This window comes from Athene cunicularia (genome assembly GCF_003259725.1).
Source record: "Athene cunicularia isolate RWA chromosome 26 unlocalized genomic scaffold, athCun1 chr26_part2, whole genome shotgun sequence".
NCBI lineage: Eukaryota > Metazoa > Chordata > Aves > Strigiformes > Strigidae > Athene > Athene cunicularia.
This window is the reverse complement of record NW_020799137.1, coordinates 1,609,147-1,625,940: the sequence shown is the minus strand read 5'-3', so window position 1 is coordinate 1,625,940 and position 16,794 is coordinate 1,609,147. Positions and strand designations below refer to the sequence as shown.

At 41.1% G+C, this 16,794-nt stretch overlaps 1 protein-coding gene across 1 annotated transcript; it reads left to right on the top strand.

The window, feature by feature from the left end:
• Positions 1–1,143: 1,143 nt before the first annotated feature.
• Positions 1,144–7,222, top strand: LOC113488980 (tubulin alpha-8 chain). Its single transcript, XM_026864438.1, has 4 exons — positions 1,144–1,388; positions 4,397–4,545; positions 5,897–6,577; positions 6,827–7,222. The coding sequence occupies exons 1-4, from the start codon at positions 1,268–1,270 to the stop codon at positions 7,118–7,120; spliced, it is 1,245 nt and encodes a 414-aa protein (XP_026720239.1). The 5' UTR covers positions 1,144–1,267; the 3' UTR covers positions 7,121–7,222.
• Positions 7,223–16,794: the final 9,572 nt, after the last annotated feature.

The window sequence follows — 16,794 nt, the reverse complement described above, 5'->3', positions numbered from 1 at the left end:
TCTGGAAGCTGTATATCTGAATACACAGCTTGGGTAGATGGGGAGCTGAAAAACAACAGTTCTCTGCTGTGGTTGAGAATAGGTGATGGGTTTTTTGGCAAACACAGATCTTAATTTATTGGGGTTTCCAGGGAAATTGAAAAGGACTGTGCTTCTGTTCTCCTGCATTGGCCATTGATGTGGACTAGGCAGTTCCAGGTCCTGCTTTTACCCTGGAATTTCAGGGGACAAATTCTGTCATCTAATCACAGGGTCTGAACACAGTTAAATGTGACTTGAAGCTGTCTTCTATGCAGGCTCTTCTAGAATGTGTTTAACTGTCACTCAAAACCAGAAGTTAAATATAAAAAGTCACAGATGGACCTGGAGTCTGGAGATGGTTCCATTGTGGTTTGGCTTTTAATATTCAAAACCCCATGCTGACATATTAAGGAAGCTGGGTTTATGCTATGGACATCAAAAGCAACTTGGGATTTTATAAAATGATATGGATGGATCCTTTTACTGACATGAAATATTTTCTGCATAGCTTAAATGAGGTAGCTTTGTGTGAAGTGTTAAAGAGTTTAGTATTTTCCAGCAGTGTGATGTGAGGCCTGATGTTTCATATTTATGAAGTGATATTAAGGGTTTCATTAGGCAAAGACTTTCTTATGGAATGGCAAAGTACCCTAAAGCGATCAGGAGAAGATTTTTTTTTTTCCTGATTTGATGTATATTAAACAATATGACCCTAGATCATGTAGAAGGTTTTGCTCCCTCTGGTGGCTGAAGTTCTGGGGGTGAAGTTTTTCTGGACTCTTAGGCCAGTGACATGTGTAATCATCAGTTTTTCTAAATATTCACTGTTTGTTAGGAAGAGGAGTTGGCTGAAGGATTTGGAAGAGTTGCTCAAACTCTTCCTGTCTGATAGGAATAACAAGGAGGAATGAGTCCATAAAAATGACAATGTCTAAAAGGGTCTTTCTAGGTGGAGGTAGATGATGACTGAAAGAGGCTTTTGTGTTCTGTTGTATTTTGTGCTAAATGCCCCTAACACCCGGACAATAAGGCCAATGTTTTAATAGCTTTGCAGTATGGGAGTTCAAGCTGTGTGTGCTGAATGTTTTCTAAACAAGGAAACTGCAGTTTCTGCTGAGTGAACCAATCTTTTTTCTCCACACAGCGTGAGTGCATCTCAGTCCATGTTGGTCAAGCTGGTGTGCAGATCGGCAATGCCTGCTGGGAGCTCTACTGCCTGGAGCATGGCATCCAGCCCAACGGTACCATGCCAAGCGATAAAACCATCGGTGGTGGTGATGATTCCTTTAACACGTTCTTCAGTGAGACTGGTGCAGGAAAACATGTCCCTCGGGCTGTGTTTGTGGACCTTGAACCAGCAGTAATAGGTAAATAGTGACCTGTGCAAGGAACTGTAGAAAATGCTGTAGGATTTGATTTAACTTAGACGTTTTATTAAGGGATCTGTTTCTCTAGTCCTGCAAAAGGCTTTGGGGCTTTAAATTTTTGCTACATAAAGCTTGCCTACATCTTCCTAGTGATGGAAAATACTTGGCTTTACATTCATCAAGACTGGCAAATGTGCACTCTGGAGCTCTGAAGAATTTAAATATTACCTTCTGCCAGCTTGTGGAATTAAATGGGTTTTCTAAATATGCTTCATGATTTGCTATGCAAGGAACTAGTTACAGCCTCTTGAAACAATATGGCATAATGTGTGCAGCAGTCAATAGGAACCTTTTAAAAAGATGTGATACTCATCATTAAGCAGATTTCTTTTTGTACATTGGAATGATTCCTGTGTTTTCCCAAAACAATCTTCTACTCTTTGTAGCTTGAATAGGGCTTGCAGAAATGAGTCTCAGTTGCTAGTCTAAATTAAGGGACTTCCAAACATCCACTTTAACTTCCTGTGGCCTTATCTTTGAGTGACAATCCACTCATCCTGAAAATAAGCTGTAATCCCAAACTCTGGCAACACTGGCTCTTAATGTTCAGATGGGATCCCATGCATCAGCCACTGTCCAATCCCCCATTCTGTGGCATTAGCTACACTGCCAGCTCAGTGTGAGCCTCCTCAGTTTCACAAGACCCTTGTTCCTGAGTCATTAATCTTGTTTTTACTGTGATGTGTGTGCCTGAAGTAATTCTGCTGGTTCTGTGGCTGTCTTGCCTTAAGTAGTGATTTGGGGCTCTTGTATGTCTGTGTTGCCTGTGCTTGCTCAGGTGCTGTTTATTTTTCTGCAATACTTAGTGTTGGGAAGGGGAGATGAGAGAATAGTCTTAGGCTGCTCTGATATACTCAAACCGTGGGTCTCTAACTTATTTGCATTGTAATGCCCCAAAGCACTTTCTGTGGCTAATACAGAATGAACTTTTGCAGGAGAGCAGAAGGCTGTTAGGCAGGTCAAGGGTGGGAGTGCTGGAGTGATAAGTTTAAAATCACCCAAAGCACCCTTGGCCATACACTAATATTCCCAGGAGTTGTTGCAAGTCTGATTTTCTGTTTTCTTGAGCCCTGTTGCTTCCTCTGCTGCTGGCCAGGTGGTGGCTCTAAGCAACCAGAAAAGACTGAGAAATGAGGTGAGGGAGAGCAGGTGGCAAAGCTCTCACCTTTCCTCTGGGGGTGTGTAGCTTGTGAGTCTTGGGACAAATGGTAAAAGGTAGTGTTCCAGCACTTGTTAATGATGCAAGTGCAGTACAGGGAGATGGGCAAAAGGCTCTCTTATGAAATACTTGGTAATACTAAAGTTAGGGCGTTTTGTTAACGATTACCTTGTATGCCTTTCTGGGGAAAACATTTCTTTATTCCTGCCCTGCTTATTTGGAAATTATTGATTCATTTTCCTGGGTGGGGCTAGCATGAATTTTCCCATTCATGCAGCATGTCCTTCTGCACTGTGTTTAGGAAAAAAGCATCTATTGTGCATGCAGCAGCTCTGTAGCTGCCATGTATGTACACCAGGGATTTCTGGAGCTTCCAGATCAGTGCTGCTCTTAGTGAAAGCAGCAGGACTGCTGTACATGTGCACCAGCTCTGGATGCGGTGGTAAAATACCATCAAACTTTTCACCAAGAAAAGGGGCAGTAACATGTCTGGGATTCAACTGAAGTGTCTTGAACAAACTACCCCAGGTAGACTTAAAACATGAAGCTGGGGAAACTTGGTTTAGCTGACCCCTAAACTCCAAATTCTTCATTCCAGCACATTTTCAGGGTCCAATGACTGACCTTTAACTCTTCAAGAGTTGTTACTTCCCCAGAACCATCTTGACTCATGTTGCCCCCACCAACTACTTTCAGGTCCTATGTTTTTCCTTTTACTCATATTTTTCCATTATAACTTGGAGTGGTAATGCAGAAGGCCTTTGAAATATATGTATTTTGAATGGTAGACTTCTCCAAATTGTTTTTATTTTGGTGCAGCTTGGAAATACTTTCTAGAGTATTGGATTGCAAACTGCAGTGGTAGCTGGTTGTTCTAAATCGGTTCAAATAGTGACTGTATTTTTAAATCTTGAAATCTACTTATCTTTGTCTTGCTCGCTCTTTTTCAGATTAAAAAGAATATATGCAAACAGGCAACTTCGTCTGTAGTTAATAAATCAGGTGGAAAGCAAAGAGCTTTTAATTAAAGGATGCAATACTACATTAGCATACAACTCAAGAATGGCTTGAGCTAAACCAGAGACAAAGCTATGCTGAGTGTCTTGGTACCTTTGTGGTAGGACAGAGCTTTAGCCTGCTAGATGTAAGTGTGTATATTTCTGATAACTAGTGGTGATCATAATTAATTCTTTAAATCTGTAACTGGTGGGGGATGTTGTGTGTTCATTTGCATTGTTTCTGCCTAACAGCCATTTGTGCTGGAGCTTACAGCTCGGTATTTGAATAACTGAATAGCTCTACAAGAGCATCTCCTGTTCCTTTTGAACATTTTTCTCTACCCTTGGCATAAAGTACTATTAAGGGAAAGAAGGGGACAAGCAAGCACTGTCGGCTCTGGCTGCCCACGGCTGCAGAAGCAGTAAGGCAACATCCTGGAGGGCTTGGAAAATAAGGGGGAAAAGCAGTATTTCAGATGCTGATCTGCAAAGTGGGCCTTAAGTTGTCTTTAAGAAAGAGTGGTTCTGCTGCTACAGTCCAGTTTTAAATTGCTCTGGCACGTCAAAATTTTAAACGTATGTGTAAAATCTGACAGTTTAAGCAGTAACTTCACTTTTTCTTAAGTATTCAATGCTTAGACTGTATTAAGTATTGTCACCTACTGATAGGTAGAAACCAAGCTGCTTTTTATCTCTAAGGGTTTAGGTACCTTATTCTGGACACTCTCCGAAATTTGAAAAACCTGGTCTTCATAGAAAACTAACAAATAATATTTATCCTGTCTCCCTAGATGAAGTTAGGAATGGGACATACAAGCAACTCTTTCATCCTGAACAACTGATATCTGGTAAAGAAGATGCTGCTAATAACTATGCTCGAGGTCATTACACAGTTGGGAAAGAGATAATTGATCTAGTTCTAGAGCGTATCAGGAAACTGGTAAGACTTTTCACTGAAGGCTCTTAAACATCTTTATCCTGTTGTATAGGATTTGGAAATTTGGTTATCAGAAATACATAGATGTGTAAATTGTGCTTTAATTTATTCCATGGTAGGAGAATCTGTGGACTTAAGTCTGTATCTGTTTTTATTCTTAGCCAGCTGAGAATGGTTGGATTACTCATGTCAGATATGACTTTCAAGTGGCCTAAAATGCTGATAAGACACCCAAAACTTTATAGTTTCATGTTCAACTTCAGAAAGCTAGGACTGAGAATTATGATTTGTGTAGTTCCTGCTGGGCGGAGATTGGCCTCTGGCTGAGGCTCTTCCAAGGAAGTTTAAATAGGAGTGTTTGCTTCTGTGGTTTAGACTTTTGTTTGCATTTTTCTGTTATAATTGCTGAATTAATTTTATGGTATTAACAGTAGAGAAATAATTAATCTCAGTAAATTGGGATGTCTTGGGCTCCCCAGTACTTTGATCATGTGGCAAATTTATGAAGATAACAGCTTAGAAGGTTAGAGTTCCCTTTTTAGGGCTGCTAAGCATGTACTTTACTGAATCTGCATTGCGAAGGTAAGAAATTCTCATTGCACAAAAAATCCAGATTATATCTCTGGTGCTTTAATATGAAATGCTAAATGAGTCTGAGAGGTACACCTTTTGCAGACCAAAGCTGGTGGTATTCTCAACACTTGGGTGCCACCATCTCTAAAGCTAAGTTTGCAGCAGGCAGTACTTTGACCTGAAAAACATGGTTGTAATTTCTTTTTACAAGCTGTTGGAAGTCCCTGTCAGACCTGGGAACCATGCTAAGCATCATGTGGTGCTTCCTGAGGATAAGGCAGTCTAGTTTCTTCATCTGATCAGACTAAACTGGAATGGCAAAATACACTTTGACAGCTCACTGCCCTGAACTGAGTTACATGCTTGCAACTCTTACAGGATTATAGCAATAGTTCTCGGACAGGGGATTGCACCATTTTTGTGCAGGTAGAGAATGTTAAATCAGTGTAAGGGAGAGATGGTCTGGCATTGTCCCAATGGTATTGCTTTTCTTGGTCAATGTTAATGACCTTGGCCTGAGAATTGGGAGTAGGGGAGGTTTTGCAGTAGTAATCTGAAGTGGGGAGGTCACCCTCCAGCATGATAAGGGGGCTTAAAATAGTCAAGAATACAGTGGCTTTTATGGGGCACCTCCTTGATTTCAGTGGATGAATCAAATTCAATATTACTTTCCTAAAGTCTGAACAGTTGGTATGTCAGAATTCAGAGTTGTCTGTCTTGATCTTGTTTTGGTTTCTTAATGTCTACACAATTGCTTTAACACATCTATTTTCTCTTTCAGTCTGACCAATGCACTGGCTTGCAGGGTTTCCTGATTTTCCACAGTTTTGGGGGAGGCACTGGCTCAGGTTTTACTTCTCTGCTGATGGAACGCCTGTCAGTTGACTATGGGAAAAAATCAAAATTGGAATTTGCCATCTACCCTGCACCACAGGTCTCAACAGCTGTTGTTGAGCCTTACAACTCCATCCTGACTACCCACACCACTCTGGAGCATTCCGACTGTGCCTTTATGGTTGACAATGAGGCCATCTATGACATTTGCCGTAGGAATCTGGACATTGAACGCCCGACCTACACCAATCTCAATCGCCTCATTGGTCAGATAGTCTCTTCCATTACTGCTTCCCTCAGATTCGATGGTGCCTTAAACGTGGATCTTACTGAGTTTCAAACTAACTTGGTGCCTTACCCTCGTATCCACTTCCCGTTGGTAACATATTCCCCAATTATTTCAGCAGAGAAAGCCTATCACGAGCAGCTCTCTGTGTCTGAGATAACCAACGCTTGCTTTGAACCATCCAATCAGATGGTGAAGTGTGACCCTCGCCATGGGAAGTACATGGCCTGTTGTATGCTGTATCGTGGGGATGTTGTCCCCAAGGATGTCAACGCTGCTATTGCTGCTATCAAAACCAAGCGCACAATCCAGTTTGTAGACTGGTGCCCAACTGGTTTTAAGGCAAGTCTCAGTTACAACATGATTTTTTCAGACTTCTCATTCACTATCATGGGCTTACAAAGTATATTTTTCTCACTAAGAATCATTTAGGTACCTGATCTGTGTTTTGAGACATGGAAACTTAGGTCCTTATATAGAGCTGTTTTCTTGGGAGTGAAACATTTTGTTTGACTGCTGTCTGACTTCTTTGATTGTAGTCACTGTCAAATGCTACAAAGAAACTCATGGTCTCTTCTGGTTTTCATGTAGGTTGGCATCAATTACCAGCCACCAACAGTGGTTCCTGGTGGTGACCTAGCCAAAGTCCAGCGGGCAGTGTGCATGCTGAGCAACACTACAGCCATTGCCGAGGCATGGGCTCGTCTAGACCACAAGTTTGATCTGATGTATGCCAAACGTGCCTTTGTTCACTGGTATGTTGGAGAAGGGATGGAGGAGGGGGAGTTCTCAGAGGCTCGGGAAGATTTGGCTGCACTTGAGAAAGATTATGAAGAAGTGGGCACAGACTCGATGGATGGAGAAGATGAAGGTGAAGAATATTAAATGCAACAAAAGTGAATTGCAAGTCTTTGCCATTTTACTGCCTCTTCAGTAGCAGTGTAAATCATGTTAAATAATCAGAATAAACTTCTTTAATCAAGACATTTGGTAGTGTCCAAACACTATGTGCATTAACTATATGCAAGTAGTCCAGGAGATTTCTTTGGGAATAATTTCTTTGAGAAAGGTAGCTGAATAAAATAACCATGCTATAGTTAGATGAGTTCTTGTCCTTAAGGTATTATTATTTGAAGAACTAATGGTGCATATTTTCCCCCAGAATACAAGACTGGAATGCTTGAGCTTTTGCTGGAAGGTTAATAGCTGCATTTTTTTCAAATCTCTAAAGCTGGTGTCACAAGAGGCAACAGGAGCACTAACCTTGTATCATCCTTAAGAAAAGGTGCAACGCCCTTAAAACCAAAGGCTTTTTGAGTTGGTTTTCTCCTGTACTTAGACTTAGCATGGGCTGGTACCTTAGAGATGCAGTAACCTGGAAGGGGAAGAGATGTCCAGAAAGTATGTGCCATAGCACAAGGAACTTGACACTGCTGTCAGAACCTGGGTGGCTGTTGCCCTGGTGGTACTTTGTCCTCCCACAAAAGGAACTGCAGTCCCTGTCTGCCAGTGTTCTGTGGAGTTTACCTTTTGCCTAAAGCTGTCTGGAGCAAGAAGTATTTAGTGCATGGGTTCAGATAATTACCATTCTTCTGTGTAAGCTGATGTAACAGGACAGGATTTGGCTAATCAGGTTATCTTCAGATGTGACCAGCCTCTGCCTAAAATCATCTACATGGTCTGAGTGGGGGCTTGGGGGACATGGGGCAATGATCCACAAACCAAATAACCTGCCTGTTTCTAGCTGTCTTGAAGGTGACTGAGGAATCCCCCACAGAAGCAGCAAAGGTGGAATAGTCAAATATGTTATGATGACAGAATACTGAATGTGATTATAAGATACCAAAGTCTGACTCCAAGACTAGATTTGAGCTGGAGTATTCCTCCCTGTCCTATTTCAACCTTATTTATATTGCTTCTGATTTATCAGCAGGGTGTGATTCAGGCCAAGCCTTGAAGCCTGTGTTAGTTGAAGATGCACGTACCTGTTTAGCAGGAGTCTTAGCTGTGGTTTGAAAAATGCCTCAGCTGCTTTTTGTATGGAAACTCTCCAGTCCTCAGGTAATGCTGCAGTATTTGACATCAACTTGTAAAATGAGAACTTTCCCCTAACTTCAGTTTTAAGTGACCTGGGTTTAACTGTACTTGTTCTAGATGGGGATACTACTTTTAGGTGAACAGGCTGCTGCTAATTACCAGAATAGTCTGCTCTGCAAGCACTGGCCAGTAGTTTGCTTGGGCTGGAAACCTGTTGTCCTGCATTGCTGTGTTTGTGTTCTTGCAGTCCCTAGGGTTTAGACAGTCTGATTCCAGATTAATCTAACTTACTGGAGATGGAAGTTAACAATTTTGTATAGATGGGGAGAACAATCCTAAGGCTTTATAACTTAGATGAGTGCCTCAGACTGTCTTTTCAGCCATGGACTTGTACATAGTATACAGATGCTGTGTAAATCATATCTCCGCCAGCCATTCAGCATAGCTGAGCATGTCTGAAGTTCCAGTGAGTTTCTCATTTGCATTAGCTTGTGTTTTTATGTTCCAGGGTAGGCATAAGTGTAGAGAATTTCAAGTCTTGTTGACTAACTTATTTTCCTACTTAGTGGATGATTAAGCAAATGTGCTAGGCATAACCCAAGAGACAGTCACACTCATTGCAATTCAGATTGACTTCATTTCAGTGAAAAAATTCAGATTTTTAATGTAATAGCAGTGCCCACAAGAGCAGTATGCAAAGGACTGTTTCAGGCCTTGCAGGTGTCTAGATTTTCAGTGTGAAATCTTTTACTACTAGCAGATCCTGAAGGATGATGTGTGGCCACAAGTGCCAGCACCCAGAACTTCCTTTAAAAGTGATGTGTGTTGGGGGTTGTGTAGAATTTCTGGCTCAATTTCAGTGTGATCTTTTAGCAATGATTTGGCTCTTCTACCTGGAATTCTTCACCTCATTTGAAGCTGGCATGATCTGTTTCCTGTTGTCTTTCTTACTGTACTTGTGGACTGCCCTTATTTAGGACACTGCTTATGTGATGGAAATTGGTTTGCAGTGTGTCAGTGTTTTATCTGGGCATGTACAATGATGGGTCTGTGCAGGGCACAGCACTCCAGCATCCTTGTAAAAGGCTTGTGCATGTTGAATGCTGAGCTCTTTGAAAAACCTGGGCTGACTAGGGAATCTCATTCAATGTACGCATTAGATTTGAGATGCATTATGCTTTTAATTTTTAAAAATAACATGTAATGCCACTTTGAGAAGATGGTAAGCTGAAACATGATGAGCATCCACTGGTGGAAGGTTTGACAGGAGATGCTATGTCACTTGTTAGCCATTGGGCTGATGCTGAAAGTACATTATACATTCTAAGCCTACATCATACTCAAATTTTCTTTAGTATTAAGAAACACTGTTGCATTAGCTAGTGGGCAGTTGACTCGCAGCATCTGCATGCTGAGCTAAGATAAGATAGTGTTTTTCTCAGATATGAAGCCAAGATAATTACAGCAGGAAAATCCTGCTAAAACTGCTCTTGCTTCAGCTAGCTGCAGAAATCTTTAAACATGTTATAATTACTAGCTGTATGGTTGAATTAGCAAATGGGTGGTTCATCTGCTTCCTGAAATGTAGAGGAGATCCTACACTGAATCAGAGTGTAAGAGTGAATACCTGAAACTTGCAGAGGTTAAGATTAGCTGTTGTTTAAAAGAAAATGCTTTCTTTGCACTCTGAAAGCCTTTCTTTAATTCTAAACTTCAAATGCTTGTTTTCTTTGGTAAAAAATCCTCATACTTCTGCTTTGAGAAGTCATGTGCCTGTTTGCACTGGCAGAAGTGTAGGTATTATCTAGTGGTAACTAAATATATCTTTACCTGTGTAGTGACACAGCTTTCTCCAGTATGAGATTGGCAATTAATAGCTATCACCTGATACAGAATAACTTCTATGACTCATTAAGTGGAGGAGGAGGAAGTGTATGGTGGATTGGTATGAACTTTGTTATAAATTGCTGATCTTATCTGTAATATCTGTTCTAAGATGGTTATGGTGCCATTCCAGGGGAATGCAGTGCAGCAGAATCTGATTTCCACCCACTCTGCCCTCTGAATAAGCCATATAAATACCTTTTTATGTGTTATTGTCTATTATATATTATATGTATATTTCCAATTCCTATAGTACACATGCCACAGTAGTTGTATGTCAAATCTGGTTTTTTAGCTTTATCAACAGTATAGGTAACGTAAGCATGCAACTGCATGTGCTGCCACCTTCCTACAGAGCAAATTTTTCGCAAATAAAACTCGGGGTTTTGTGCCTCAGATACTTTGAACCCTGTCGGACAAATAACATTTACCTAGCAGCCTGTTGCTGAAAACGTGAACTTGTTTAGGAGAGCATAGCTCTTGAGTTAGAATTGGTGAGTGAGATTTTAGTTAAAAGTGAATAAGAAAGAATAGGATGACTCCCTTATTCTGGTGAGAACATAGAGGTAAAGATTGTGACATGGTAGTAAAGATTCTCTGGTTTTACATTCTTCCTTTCTCTACAGTGTAATAGTGAGGAGTCAGAACAGTCTCATGGCAGTTCAGAATAACTTCCCTTAGCTTTATAAGTTCCTCAAAATTTTCACAGGAATAGGGGTGTCCAATCACTGCTTTGCCAATATGCTGCTCTGCATGGGCATAGAGCTTTTAATTGCCTTGTCCCAAGTTTTGGTCTTGTTAGGCCTTCTGTTGACGTACTGCTTCCACTCTGGCAAATTCTCTTCAGACAAGCAAGGAAGATGTCATTCCATGCTTGGCTCTACTTCTCAGTCACATCTGCATGAACATTGTGACAGTGGAGACTGACATCTGAAATACAATTCTGCTAATGTACTACCCCATGCCATTCTCTTCTGATGTTTTTTAAATGCCTGTATTTCTGCCAAATAAAACTGTTTTGTACAAGGTCATGTTTTTCTTTATGTAGGAGATGCTTCACAGAAGCAAACCTGCATTGGCACTAATAATGCAGAGTATTTTAACATAATGGGATGGCTTTTTCCTTTTCCTTGCTGAAGTATTGTAACAACCTAAGATTCAAATTATTTTGCAGATTTCTCAGTCAATGTGGTTGTACCTTTGAATTCACATTTTCTACAAGCCTTAAAAGTTTGGGGAGAAAAATCAGTCGGGGTACTAACTGTAGAGATACTGTATGTTGTATAGCAACTGCAACCAAAGGTTGAGAAGGTACAGAGGGAGTGTAATTGAGGCTCCTGTCAGGAATAAGATACTGGATTTAGGTGACTCCTGATCTCACTAGTTCTTACATGTTTATAAGGAATTGCTTCAAAGGAAAATACGTGTTTTTTTATTTGAACTCTGAAAACAGACTGGCCTTATAAACAAATTCAGCAGTAAAGAGAACTATTTTCCATCATATCACAGAACTCCACTGGAAGTGCTGTAGGGATTTTCTGTGTGTATTGGCAAGGTGATAATGATTAATCCCTTTCCTCTATCTTGGTCTGAACTAGAGGGAGGACTAACTATGTAACTTCCAGACTGTGCAAAGACTTTGATCTACAGATTCCTTAAAGTTGGGCAAGAGGATTAAAGATTTGTAGTCTCAACTGACTATTAATGGAGAGAATGAGAGTGTGATGAAGTGGGCGAAATTGCGTTGCTCTGAAGGTATTGTAGGTGCTGCATGACAAGAGGCTGAGAAATACCAGGAGACTAAATAAAAAACAAAAAAAGGGTAAGTCACGTGAGTGGTGCCTTCTGTGGCGCTCTTCAGTTGAGTCAGTTAACCAGTCTCTTCATTTTTCTGATGCCATGTGCCTGCCTGTTGGCTTTCTGAAAACCCAACTTTCCATGACCAGCTTCAAGTGACAAAAAGTTAACTTGTTTAAAGATATTCTTAGCTCTTGTGATACTGTCCTGTTTCCTCAGTGAGTTGTAAACCTTCCAATTAACTTTCAGGAGCATGTTTCTGTTTCTCTGCAGTATCAGTTTGGTTTTCGTGGTATGTGTCAAGCTTGGAATAATCAGGCACAAAGTTAAATTCTTCTTTTCAAATGTTTGCTAGAAAATAATAGCTGTAAATAAATGTGAGGGTCTAGAAAACATTCCAGAAATGTTTAGGAAAAGCTTTTTTTCTAATACATATCTCATTAGAAATGCAGGAAGACTTGGGGAGTCTTAAGTGAATTGCACTCCCTTTATTTCTCGGAGTATCTTAGTCACTTTAAAATGAAGTACTTCAACCTATTGGATGAGCTCAGTTTTGCTTTAAGGTCTACCCCAGGCTTCCTCTGTCATGCCAGTGTTTGTGTGAGCATTCTCTCAATTTTGGCCAAATACATGCAATGATAACTGTTACTTCAGCAGCAAATTTGAGTGGTTTTTGAGGCTGAGGGAAGAACAAGGCTTTAAGCCTTTCTTCATGGGTTCTGAGCAGTGGGAAGGGAGTCCTGATCCCAGGTAGGAATATTTAAATTCACTTCATAAGGTTGGGACTGGAGATCAGATGGTCATGGAGAAGTTGGGGGAAAAAAAAATTTCAAGACATCATTACAGGCTTGAGTTTCTGTCCATATGGATACGATCAGAGCCCCAGAAAGGCTGTCCCAAATGTGTTGCATTAATACTGGTTTGGCATTTCTCCCACTTCAGCTTTGTTACCTTCTGGAGGTGATGGCTGATGTTTAACTGCTATTACACTGTTGAGGGCCTGTTTGCAACTCTTCCTAAAGAGCTGCACTTCTTTTATCTCTAAATATTTTAGGTGTGAAATGGTGAGATGCTATTGCTGGTCTCTATCTGCATACTGCTATCAGTCAGCCTTGCTGCTCAGGCAGGTCGTTGAACAGAGATCAGTGATGGAGATACTTAGGCAGTTCATAACTCTCCTAACCTATGTGCCTTGTTTGGTGGGTAGGATTCACTTTTCCAAACATTATGCCTGAGTTATCTGTAGTCTTGAGCTAGGTGCACTAGGACTCTTGCAATATCAAGGGGCTTAGGGGGGAAGGAAAGGTGATGGGAACAGGTTTTTTTTTCTGTCCATTCTAGATGGTAAGTTAGAATTTTAAGGTGCCTGTTGAAGACTGAAGATGTCATGTCCAGGTCTATGCATTTAACTTCCAGAGGCTTGAACTGGAACAAATTCCTCTGTCCAAAATGGCTCAAACTTTCTGAGATACTGTTCTTACCTTGCAGTTTCAATGTATCATTTCAGTGAATAAGACCTCTATGCAGTTACTGGTCACCAGTGTTCAAGTTCCTTTTTGAGACAGCTGCTGTGAGTGGCTTGTTGCAGTGCTTCAAATTAGGGATGAATTCCAAGCAGTGTTCAAGAAGGCTGCCAAAGCCTTAAGCATCTTCATGTTACTTTTTCTTTTGTTCGAGCTCTATGGCTACAACTGTCAAATGCATTTCATAGTCTTACATCACTACCACTTGCAAAAGCTACTTTTCAGTTGGTTATACTGAGACTAGAGATCTTTGTGGCTTTTCAGTTATTTCAAAATCCATTTTGTAGAACCTGCCTTGGGTGAACGCTGCTGGTATGCATTGTTTGAGATGCTAATGTACCATTTTGAGCCTGGCATCATTTTCCTGCAGTTCTGGAGTTGATCTTGTGTGATTCTGCACAAGCTGTCAAGGCTGTGTTCCATGCAGAGTTACTTTTAAGTTTTATGTCTGTAGCTGCAGTTAAACCAGCTTAACTGCTGGCTTTTGCTATCCCAATCCTCCCTCTTTTCTCACCCATGCAATCATGTTTTTGCTCTTGCACTGCCTCTGGTACTAAATTTTCTGTTAAATTGGCAAAAAAAACATACCCCTTTTTGTGGGAAGAAGGGCATAGTTTTCTTTTGCTGTTATGAACTCAGATGGCTCAATGTAGTATCAGCTGGGTGCTGGAGCAGGGAAGCGTGGGGTACCGTGGGTCAGCTGCAGCTGCTGTCAAACCACAAGCTCAACTGCTCTCTGACCGGGACAAAATGGTTTCTGCCTTTGTTCTTCACAACTTATATGGAGTGTTTATGTGGAAGGCAAAAGCACGTGCATGTATGTATGGAAGTGTCCCAGTCACGTCTCAGGGTACGTTATAGAACAGTTTCTGCCATTGTCCACAAATGCTTTTGAAAATGGTGTTAATGTCTTGCAGTAAGCACATATGGCACCCAGAAATGGAGGGTTTCCTTTTCTCTGACTTCCCTCATAATTCAGGCAACAGTTACTGGCAGTTCTATGCAAAGTACTCTTCTGTTTCTTGTTTTACTTTTTGCTGTGTTTAGTGTTTATCTTCCTCTCTCTGTTTTCAAATTCTGTGTCTGTTTCTTTACTTGTTCACTGCTGTTGCAGATATCAACAGTGTGTTTAAGTTCCAGCTTTGTCTATTACAGCATATGTGCACTGGCTTCATTATCTTCACTGCCTACAAGTATTTAATGTCTACTAAGTGTGTCTGCATGTGTTAGATTTGCCTCATGAGGCTGAGTGGGGCAGCTTGACTGCATATTGATTTAGACCTTGTTTATTTTTGATTAGATGTATTAAATGCTCATGTGTGTTTATTGCAGAGACTTCTCTAAAGCACCTGTGTGCTGATACACCTATTTTTTTTTTGCTAATTGTAGGTGCTGGCAGATCAAGAGCAATCCTTACTGTTGTATTTGTGGTCACTAGAAAGCTTTTCTTGTTCGGTCTTGTATTTCCTTGCAAAAGATGCTCTAAATTCTGTTGGAGACTTTGAAATTTTTACATCATCTTCATCAAATGTGTTTGGTTCCAGATAGGAACACAATAAGCCAGGCTTCCTTTGCAGAAACCCCTCAGAACTCTGTGCATTCTGAGGGCCTGATGTCTGTTTATTTTGGTAGTTTATTGACTGTAGAGCTCCTAAATTCTTTCCATTGCCAGATTGTTTAATCACATCCTTTTCCCCTTTGAATGCCTTCTGCCTCCCCAGCTGGTTTTAAACCTGCATGCTGTCTACCAGATTCTGTATCAGGCTGCCTTGTATGATTCATGCAGTTTCTTACCACCTTTGCTTTAACATTGTCACCTTTGTCATCACTATTGTCTGAAATGTTTTCTTTGCCTTAATTCATGTAGCTTTTACGTATTCTCCAGTGTACCTGACTGATCTGCAACTATTTCTGTGGTATTAAAAAAACAAACTTCTTATGGAACAAGGACAAACTCCTTGTCTGTTCAGCCTTGGACTGTAAATTTTTAGTATATTTTAAGTGACCCATTAAGGGCTTTAACGATTTTGTGTATATTTGCTATTTGAAACCTGGATAGTAACTTCTTGGGGGGGGTGGAGGGGTATGTGTTCAGGGTTTGGATAGTATCTGCATATTTGAGCTAGGCATGTAAATCTGTCCTGAATGCAGCTTCAGGTTACCCAAACACAAAGATCCCCTGAATCCTGTGCTATTGTACAAGCTAATGGAGTCTCCTTATTGTCTCTTTAATGTTACTCTTTGTGTCTAAAACCAAGTGAATCCTGGGGCATGTGTCTGGGTAATCATGGGGGATTTCAGCTGTAGCAGAGGCAGGAACCTTGACTAGGAACAAGATTTGTTAATTAAACATTTTCTGCAAAACGAGCTTCCTTCCTTGCCTGGGCCTGTGTAGTGTCACTGAGTTGTGGAGAGGGCAGTGGGTTTATCTGTGGTGGTGCAGTGCGTCACCACTTTGGTAGCGGGCTTTGCAACAGTGACAGAAGCTACAGGCTGCTCTGAGGGAGTTTTTATGCTGCTTCCACTTGCCCTGTGCAGAAACCACAGCTGAGTTTAGATACTTTTGGGGGAACAGTTGCGATGGTACTTTCTGTCATTGCAGCTAAGGGGTTAGGGGTGGAAATGCTGCGTCTTTATTTCTGAAATATCTTTTTTTCTTAGGAAAAACTAAGCTTTGTAGTTTTATGCATCATGGCAAGTTGTGTTTCCCAAGTTGCTCTGTTTTGTTGCCAGGGCTTCACAGTGAGGTTCATTTTCCTAAGCATCGAGTTTTGGAGCTGAACTAGTTACACAAGTCTCGCTGTACAGTCAAGTCCCCTACAGAGAAGAGGATTTTGAGATGAGGTTATTCTGACCTATTTTAGACACTTACTTTAAGATAATGAACCTTAAAGCCTCACCCTCACTGACTGTCCAAGTGCTCCGTTGATGACTGGTCCCTTGTCACTCCTCACTTCACCGGAAGAATCCCACCCCCTGCCCGTCCTGCCTGGAAGCAGATTGTCCCACACTGCTGCCATTTGCTGTTAGCTATGCCGAAGAGCAAGAAGGTACAACCCTAATTTGTTGAGCATGAGTCAGCAGCTGCCTGAGAGCAAAGTGAAGCGTGTGAAACAGCACCTCAACTCTGCCTTTCCAGCGCTTCCTACGGCTGTGGCTTGCTTATCCATGTTCTTACCACAGCCTGGCCAAGGATTTGGAGTAAGGCTGTACTCAGACTTTAATAGTAGCTAATGATAGGGTATAGGACTTAACTTTTATTAATAAAATTCTTAATGCTGAAGGCAGTTGCACAACTGCAGAGGACTTTCCATATTT